The sequence below is a fragment of the Babylonia areolata genome, chromosome 10 (assembly GCF_041734735.1).
Source record: "Babylonia areolata isolate BAREFJ2019XMU chromosome 10, ASM4173473v1, whole genome shotgun sequence".
NCBI classification, from domain to species: domain Eukaryota; kingdom Metazoa; phylum Mollusca; class Gastropoda; order Neogastropoda; family Buccinidae; genus Babylonia; species Babylonia areolata.
Window position 1 is genome coordinate 40,134,527 of NC_134885.1, and position 10,000 is coordinate 40,144,526.

General features: G+C 38.6%; 1 protein-coding gene across 2 annotated transcripts in view; it reads left to right on the forward strand.

The window, feature by feature from the left end:
- Positions 1 to 545, forward strand: part of LOC143286586 (uncharacterized) — an 89,942-nt gene extending 89,397 nt beyond the window's left edge. For both annotated transcript variants that reach the window (XM_076594211.1, XM_076594210.1), the window contains exon 4: positions 265 to 545. In XM_076594211.1, coding sequence (XP_076450326.1) covers positions 265 to 487 — 223 coding nt within the window. In that variant the 3' untranslated portion in view covers positions 488 to 545. The remainder of the gene's footprint in view (positions 1 to 264) is intronic.
- The last annotated feature ends 9,455 nt before the right edge of the window (positions 546 to 10,000 follow it).

The following is a 10,000-nucleotide window of genomic DNA, read 5'->3' on the forward strand; positions in this document are numbered from 1 at the left end:
TCCTTTCTTCATTTATTCATTCATCCACCCACTCATCTACCTATTTACCTGTTTATGTATTCATTCATCGATCCACCCATTCATTCATTCATTCATTCATTCACTCTTTCATTAAGTTTAATTAATTAATTCATTCATTCATTCTTTCATAAGTTTAGATAATTAATTTATTAATTCATTCATTCATTCTTCCATCCATCCATCATTCACTCTTTCATTCACACACAAGTTCACAGGTGTCCGTCTGTCCGTCTGCCTGTGCAGGTTCTGCGTGGGCGACCGGTTCTACCTGTGCGACAACAAGATCCTGTGCGAGTTCGACTACGAGGACCGCTTCATGTTCCCCAACATGGCCCCCGGGGCCGCCCCCACCTACCCCTACACCAGCCCCGGCTACAACGCCCTCACCCAGATGAAGCGGCAGACCCAGAGCCTCAGCGATGACGTGTCCAGCGGCTACGGGAGCCCCAGCCCCAGTTCCCTATGACGTCAGCGGAACCCGGACATCCTCTGAATCCCCCAGTCCCCCCCCCACACCCCCGCCAGGCCCCCCCACCCACCACCCCCACACCCCGCCCATACCGTCCCCCTCCTCTCCTAGACCCCATAGTCCCCGCCCCCCCACCTCCCTGCACACACACACATACGCATACATATACACTCCTCTTCCAGACTGAACTGATTATGGTGATGATGGCGTTTTCATTTGTGGCGGGAGGTTTGGTTTTTTTTGTTCTCTCTCTCTCTCTCTCTCTCTCTCTCTCTCTCTCTGTGATGGAGCTCTTCCCAGTTGTTCAAATACAACAGCCATGATCCGACTTTTTTTTTCTTTTTTTTTTCCCCCTCGTTCTTCGTAGTGTTCAAGATAATTTACAGCAAGGAAAGAACTGGAGGTGGACTATGTCGCGAAACGGCAAGGGGCAAAAAAAACAACAAAAAACAACACCGTTGGCGTTTTGGTTTTCAGAAGGTTTAGGAGGTGGAGTGTGTTCGCCAGTAACGTTTCCCTGTACTGTGCACGGCGACAAGACGCTTGTTCTGTGGTGTGATTCTTTTTTTTTCTGATTTTGACGTCACGATGACGTTGCCGCTCCGTGAGTGACGAAACGCTTGTGTGACGTCATTGTAACGATTCTCGTTCGTTAACGGCGAGACTTTTCTATTTGTTGTGATTATTTTGAAATAATTTTGTATGTGATATCATCGGTTTTGTATGTGTGTGTGTGTGTGTGTGTGTTCATCTGCTAGAACACGCTGGGTGGCTGTAAATCTCTGTTACATTGTTTTGGTTTGTTGAATAAATGTCTGTACCTTTTAAGCTCCCTTTTCCCACACACGCAACGTGTGTGGATGATGTCACATTCACACTGAAATGTGATACTCTGTGGCTGATGTCATCCCAGCCTTTTGGCGTTCTGGGATAGAAACATGCTCTTCTTTTCTTATCTATTTTCTTCGTTTATATATATATATATATATATATATATATATATATCACACACGCATATATATATATATATATATATATATATATATATATATATATATATATATATATATATATATATATATATACAGAGTGTTATACATGAGGGGAGAAAATGAAAATGAAACCATAATCAGAGGGGAGAAAAGAAAGCAGGTGCTGGAAAACAATTGAAACACTTTTTTTTTTTTCATGATATTGACTTCACAAAGATATATATTGTGAAGGGGGGTGGGGGCGGGGGTTAGTTAATATGATGCAATGTCTATCAAATACAGCAGCATGAACCATTATTTTGTGTCCTCTTTTTTTTTTTTTATGAAGAGAGTCATTACCACCCATGACATGACTCAGTATTGTTTCGGGCCTGTGTGGACTCTAGTCAGATAGTTCATGTAGTGAACGATCCTCCAAGCGGTACATGACTGAAAGGTGGTCCCAATCCTGCCTGAGAAATTAAAAAAAAAAAACATCTGAAAGACGGGGGGGAAATATATAGGGAAAAAAAAATTAGAGTAGAAAGTTGGGACGAGATCACAATTGTTGCTTGACAAATGATGCATCTTCGCAAGGGAGGTCAGATTGTGTGTATGGTTCATTGAGTCAGTTTAGCTTTATTGAATACACTGAGCCTTTCAACACAAATCATTCAGAACAGTACGTGTTTTTTAGTTGTTGTTTTTTTCTGTTTTCTTGTTCCCACTTTGCTGCTGGTCAGGCATCTGCTTGGCAGATGTGGTGTAGCGTATATGGATTTGTCCGAACGCAGTGACGCCTCCTTCAGCTACTGAAACTGAAACTGAACTGAAACTGTTCCCACTTTGCTTCTTTCTCTCTCACGCGCGCTAGTCTGATGACGTAGCTGATGTGGCGTAGCGTGCATGGCTTATCAGCCCATCCATCCACCCCACCTTGTGTCAAGACACTTGAAAGGACTGTACGCTTTCTGTTTCTTTTTGGAGACAGTCACACACAAGCGGAGGAAAAGACCTACAACCGCCCAGTGTGAATTATGAAACGTACAGACTCACTTCAGCACTGTGTAGAATCTCGCTGCCAGCAACTGTGGAACGGACAGAAAGAGGTGCGCGAACGGGTTTTATTCACCCTGACTACGGCTGCTGTCCTGTAATCATGACGAAGCAGGGATGATTCGTGTACGTGTGCTTGTTATTAATTCATCCGACTGCAGAAACAATCACGGTTTCTTGAGCTGACAAAAGCTGCTTTGTTGCCTGTGGAGAGATACACGGCAGCACTGGTACAGGTGGACAGCAGAGGACTGATGATGATGTTACAGCAAGACAATGATTCCTCTTTTCACAGAACTTCTTGACTTCGTGAGAACTGATGGAGCCTGATGACTGATTCGGGTCTCTCTCTCTCTCTCTCTCTCTCTCTCTCTCTCTCTCTCTCTCTCTCTTCCCTTTGATGTTATAATTATTATTATTATCTAACCGTGGTTATGTCGACGTGGTGTTACGATGTTGGCATCACGTTCAATTGAACTTTTTTTTCTTTTTTTTTAAGATCAAAGAAGTGTACATAAGTATTATTATTATTATTATTCATGACGTGTGTGTATATCGGCTGAAAAAAAACAATCAACAAAGAACACTGAATTTGTTAATATACCGTGATGAATCGTGGTGCGTTAAAGCCACGAGTGATGTCTAGGCAATTTCATGTGGATGTTATCTCCAGTCATCGTGAGGGAAAACAAACAAACAAACAAAAATATACGGTTAAAATCATAGTAGGTTCGTTCATAAGGGATGTCTTGAAGGAACTGAGCCAAATATTCAGCTGGTTATAAATTATGTATTATTATTTATCAAATTATGAACACGAAAAATAGATTTCATAACCAGTTTGACGAAGAGTTACAACAACAGTTGGAAGAGACAGTTGTTTGGCTCGGCGTAACGTCTTGATTAATCGACCAATGGCTGAAAGATCTGGAATGACATCGGTTGGTGCTGACGTTCAAAATTGACCAGTCGGAGTACATGTCGGTATGATACAGGATTTTTTTTTTTTTAATTAGTTAGGTCTTTGTTTATATCAAAGTGTGTGAAATGTGTTTTTGAAAGCATCATTTCTTTTTGGTTGTTGTTCTTTATCTCTCTTTCGTATTCCTTGTTCCAATGACGGACTATGATTACCAAAGAGTCGTACTGGATTGGTTTTAGTAGTGCGAGCACGATAGGTGCTTGAAGATTTATTAATCACAGTATACATTTCCTCTGTGTTGAATTATATACTTATGCTGCACAAAATTGTGAGAGAAAAAAAAAAAAAGAAAAAGAAAAAAGAGAGAGAGAGAGAGAGAGAGAGAGAGAGAGAGAGAGAGTTGCACGGAAGTCGTCACACATTGAAATGATATACTCGTGGGCTTGGTTTTCTATTTTTCGTTTTTTTTCTTCTCTTTTTTTTTTTTTTTTTTTTTTTTTTTCCTGATGTTGGGTTAGCCGAAAGGAATTATTAGACTGGCGTAGATTGCGTACACTGTTGATCAGAGAACACAATGAACACATGTATATGGTCTTCCACACCCCTCCCCCTTCCCCCCCCCATCCCCATCCCCAGCATCCACATTCAGAGGAGGACAGAGACAAGTATCGGGGAATGTTCTGGAATATTCCACCTTCTTTGTCTGTCTTGTCTTTTGCTTTTTCTTCTTCTTCTTTTTTTTTTTTTAAATTCCCTAACGACGCGTGTTGTAATTATGTAATATAATTTTTCTTTGTGACAATCATCCTAAAAAAAAAACCAAACAACATTACACGAGTGTTACATGGACATGTTAATAGTATGTTGTGTGCGTGTATGTAAATATGGGTTCTGTGTGTGTTAATAGCACGCTTGAGCTATTACCATGAAGTATGGATATGTATCAGCATGGATGTTTGTGTGTGTGAGATCTTCAGTTTAACGTCTTTTCACTATAAGTGTTATTAGACGGGAATGTGTGTGTGTGTGTGTGTGTGTGTGTGTGTGTGTGTGTGTGTGTGTGTGTGTGACGTGCGCACGTGTTTGAGATTGCAGTTGTGGTGCTCTCTTTTTGGAAGGTACACGTAAAAAAAAACGACCTTTCTGACAGTAACATAACTGCCCTTGCCATTCATTTTATTTTCTGTCGGCAGTATTTCTGAGTGTTTCTGTGGTATTCGTACACACGATGTATTTAGAGTATTGTGGGTCAGCGATAAATTGACTGTCTATGCCTTTTCTTCCTTTCATATTCATTGTCTGAAATAAAGAAATAGTTATACAGTTTCCCCAGCCCTAACGAATTGTATCTTTGTAGACATCATTTCGCTTCCATTGTTGATATACTCCTTTCATCCGCTTAAAAAAAATCAGTTCACACGGAATTTGAAATTTATAGACGTGTTTACCTCTATTGTCATATCATTTCGCTTCCGTTGTTGATATAATCCTTTCATACGCTTAAAAAATCAGTTCACACCTAATCTGAAATTTATAAACGTGTTTATCTCTATTGTCCTTTGTTCGGAAAACGTACGTTAAACTTGCCTTTAAAAAAAGAAAGAAATTAGTGGGTCGTAATTTCAAGTAGTGGTTTTTTTTTTTATTAGATAGTTTTCAGTTGAGGTTGGGCCTGGTTTGTGGAAGTATTCACAAATTTGGTTGCTATACAGTAGGGGACCATGTATTGTTTTGGCTTCTTAACAACAGATATCAACGTCTCCACGTGATCGCCACAGGTCCTGCGCCACAAATCAGATACTCGTGACTGTCCGCTCTGGCTAGTATTTAGTTGGAGACGTTTTATCATTATTATTATTATGCTTATGATATTTGAAGAAAAAAGAAAGTTCTTCCACTTCTCATCATTTGGTAATGGTGCCAGAGATTTTATCCTTTAGAAGACTCACCAGGTCAACCATATAGAGTTAATCATTCGGAAGCAAACTTAAATTTGTAAATGAGTGGATGAATAATTCCAGCAATAAATAAATAAATAAATGGATAAACAAAACAAAAAATAATAATAAATAAAAATCAAAACTAATTTTAATGACTAGAATGAATAAATAAATGAATAAATAAATAATCAGATAAATAAATGCAAGTAAAAATATGCAGTATAGAATAAAAGAAAGATAAGATCAAATCAGTAGATTTCAAAATAGTTTTACTACTAGTAATGATATCGATTACAACAGCAGCAGCAACAACAACAACAGCAACAACACTATTATCACATTATTATTATTATTATTATATTATATTATTATTATTAATATTATTATCATATCATTAATATTGTATTATTATGGAATCAGAACCGCCATGATCACAACCAAAAGCATGTCTCAGCTGTACAAACCAGTTGTCTGGAAACTTAGTAACGTCATATAGCTAAACGCAAGACATGAGGACATGTACATGAATCTCAAACCTCGCATAGGATGTCTTTGGTTTGTAAGCAGACGGGGTGTAGCGTATATATGGATCAGTTCGCACGTGGAGTGACAGCCTAGAGGTAACGCGTCCGCCTAGGAAGCGAGAGAATCTGAGCGCGCTGGTTTGAATCACGGCTCAGCTGCCGATATTTTCTCCCCCTCCACTGGACACTGAGTGGTGGTCTGGACGCTAGTCATTCGGATGAGACGATAAACCGAGGTCCCGTGTGCATCATGCACTTAGCGCACGTAAAGTTAAAGAACCCACGGCAACGAAAGGGTTGTTCCTGGCAAAATTTTGTAGAAAAATCCACTTCTATAGGAAAAACAAATAAAACTGCACGCAGGAAAAAATACACAAAAAAAAGGAAAAGAAAAAAAAGGGTGGCGCTGTAGTATAGCGATGCGCTCACCCTCGGGAGAGCAGCCCGAATTTCACACAGAGAAATCTGTTGTGAAAAAAAAATACAAGTACGAATACGTTTTGATGATTCAGTGCTTTAAACTGAATCTGAAACTTTGGTTTGCGGTCATCACCACTATACACATTGACAGTGTTGAGTGAACTAACGTGTACAATCATTTTAAAAGTCTTGATTGCAAATCAGTCATCATTGAATTCATTGCAAAATGGTGTTGGATCGTGGTAAAGGCTTCCTTTATAATATTATATGTTTCATGATTGTACCGGAGGTGAGAGTGTTCGCGTGTGTGTTGGTCTGTTTGTACAAGTACTTTAGCTTAACGGCCTTTCACTGGAAGTGATATCAGGTGAGTAAATATAAAACTGTTTAAGCGTATGTGCGCGTATTGTGGGCGTTCGTATGTGTGAGTGTGCGACGGGGGTGGGGGTGGAATGGATACGCGCGCGCGCGCACTTGTATGTGTGTGTGTGCGTGCGCGCGAGCGTGTGTGTGTATGTGTGTGTGTGTGTTTGTGTACACGCTCACATTCATGTGATTTTGAACATCTTATTTTCCCGTAACGTGTCATAGTGGTAATAGTAATGGGCTTAGTGATATCCTTATTTTCGAAATGTATAGACTATTGCATATTGATGATGATGTTGATGATGATGATGATGACGATAAAACTGGGGTATGTCTGCATTTGGACTAAGCCTAGACAATGCATTAATATTGTTTGTGAGTTGTGTCGTTTCTTATTGTATCTTGTCCGCACTTTCTGCACTGATTGAGTCTTTCGTGTGAGGTGAATTTGGAATTAGTGTTCCATGTACCAAAGTCAGTGACACTTTTATCGTATGAAAACACTTTGTTGGTGATTTCTTTGAAAAGAAAAAAAAAATCTTTGTTATGATTTAAGACAAAAAAGAGAAGAAAATACATTGTTGTGAATGAGAAAGACTGTGAGAGGGAGAGAGAAAATGCCTGTGGCGTGTGTGTGTGTGTGTGTGTGTGTGTGTGTGTGTGTGTGTGTGCAAAATAGATCGATGTATATATAACTATATATACAGCACATACATTTTATTTGCAATGTGTAATTGAATTAAAATTCACGGAATAAGTTAATGTAAAAAAAAAAAGTGATTGTTTCTTGTGACGCGCATTAATTTACATTTTAAAAAAAGTGTACATAACATGCTACTTTATTTCCAGTTTGAAATATATCTGCAGTTGTTGTTGTTGTTTTTTCTCTCTCTCTTTGTTTATCACGATCATCGATATCACTTCATGCATCATCCGTCATGAATAACTGGCTGTTTGAAATTTAGTTGAGCAAATTGTTTTGTCGTGTTTTTTTTTTCTTTCTTTTTTTTTCTTTTGGGTGGGGTGGAGGGGGGAGGGTGCGGGGGGGGGGGGGGGGGAGAGGGAGGGGTTGATAGTAATACCATGATGAAAGTACAAGTATTGATAACCAGTGACTGTTCAAAACATGATTTTACCAGAGGCGGTGTAAGTAAAACTTCACCAGATAACAAGCGTTGATATTTTCACATATTTGCATAATGGACCTTACATTGTTATTATCATTATCATTATTATTATTATTATTATGGCTGTTTTTGTTGTATTGTTTAATATTAACTCTGGTTTATTTTTGTTATCGATACTCCACTCCATAAAGGTTTTGTAGTGCAAGCCCCCAACACAAGCTTTACAAAAGCACAAAATAATCTGTATACCCGTGTTTTCAGCCGATGGAGAAAAAAAAATAAATAATGGGTCATATTATTTCATTGCTTCAATTTGATAATGGTGAGATTGGATTATCATTTTTCATATCTCATTCACCATGATATTGAATTTTGTACGTGTGTAGTGGGAAGCTTACAGTGTTGATTCATTCCTTGAATGATGTGTTTGTTATTTTGTTGGTTTGTTTGTTTTTTTGAAGCATTAAAGGAAAGGTCATTGTCTTTTCGTTTTGCTGGTGTTATTTCTTATGTATATGCGAAGTGCGTGTGTATGAATAGTATCCTCCTCATCGTCGTCTTCTTCTTCCTCCTGTTTATTACTTTATGGATCTTTTTGCTTCCCTCGTTCTCGTTTGTCTTCTTTTTATTTCTCTTTCATTTCTTTCTTTCTCCTTCCTTTCGTCCTTCCTTCCTAGATCCTTCCTTCCTTCGTTCCTTCCCTCCCTCCTCCCCCTCCTGCTTCTTCTTCTTTTCGTCCTTCCTTCCTTCCCTCCTCCCTCTCCTTCTTCTTCTTCTTCCTTTCTTCCTTCCCTCCTCCTCCTCCTCCCTCTCCTCCTCCTCCTCCTTCTTCTTCTTTATTTCGTTTCTTTTTCTTCTTCTTCTTCTTCTTCTTCTTCTTCTTCTTCTTCGTATGGTCGTTGGGGTCGTCGAGGTAGTAGTTGTTGTAGTTATATTTCTTGTTCTTGTTGTTCTTGTTTTTGTTGCTGTTGTTGTAAGAAATGCTTTTTACAAGACACTTAGAATAATTCTATTCTCCTTTCGTCGTCATCATCATCATCATCATCATCATATCTTCTTCTTCTTCTTCTTGTACCAATTGTTCTTTTCATCGCTTTGTTACCTTTAATAGACTATTCCAGTTACTATTCTTATTCGTCGTTCTTATTATTTTATTTTATTTCATTTTATTTCTTTATTTTTATGTGTTGCGTCGTTCTTTATTTTTGTATGTTTTGTGTCATTAAATGGGCAGAATTGTAAAGAGGCCATTGCCTAATTCTTTACTCATTAAAAATTCAACCAATCTTCTTCTTCTTCTTCTTCTTCTTCTTCTCTTTTCTTCTTTTTGCTCAATCAACATCGTCAGTGTCACAGCCACTGTCATTCTCATGTTGCTGCATTTTGTTCAAAGCCACTTACCATGATAATAATATTCGTGATTGTATTTATTCTGCATCACCGCTATTATTATCGTCATCATCCCGTCGAAGTCATCTGCATTGGCATCGGCTTTTTTTATATAGATATATATTTTATGTTATGTTATACTTGTTCTTGATTTCCTTCTTCTTCTGGTGTTGTTGTTGTTGTTGTTGTTTCTTCTTCTTCTTCTTCTTCCCATTTACTCTCTTCTTCTAGCCATAAGACGGCATTTACTGCTGGTAGTGATATTAAACATAATTGAGATAAATCGTTCAGAATGTTCATAACATTTATTAAATTAACACACCAGTTCGTACCATGTGTGTTGCATGAACCACTTAACGAGGTGAATCAGGCAACCTACAAATAAAATCGTGTCTCACACACACACACACACACACACACACGAAAAAGAGGGCGAGGAAAGCACGGAGATTACAACACACATGAAGGCGTAATATACATAACTGACATAAGATTAACAAGTACAGAAGAGAAGCAGTAATGAAAAAAATATCTTTTTTTCTTTTCTTTTTTTGTTGTTTTTTTTTGTTTTTTTTTCTTGTTGTTGCTTATTTATTCAGTTATTTGTTTTCATTTCATTTCGTTTATTTTATTTTATTTCCTTGCTGCCCCATCATCTGCACCGTTCATTACTCCTACGCCGCTCTGACCAGGTCCCCCATACACGACCGCACCCGTCTGTCGCAGCAATCCCCAGGGAAACGACTGGTGAAGCGGAAGACCTTATGCAGACTGACAACGGTGAAAGTGATCACC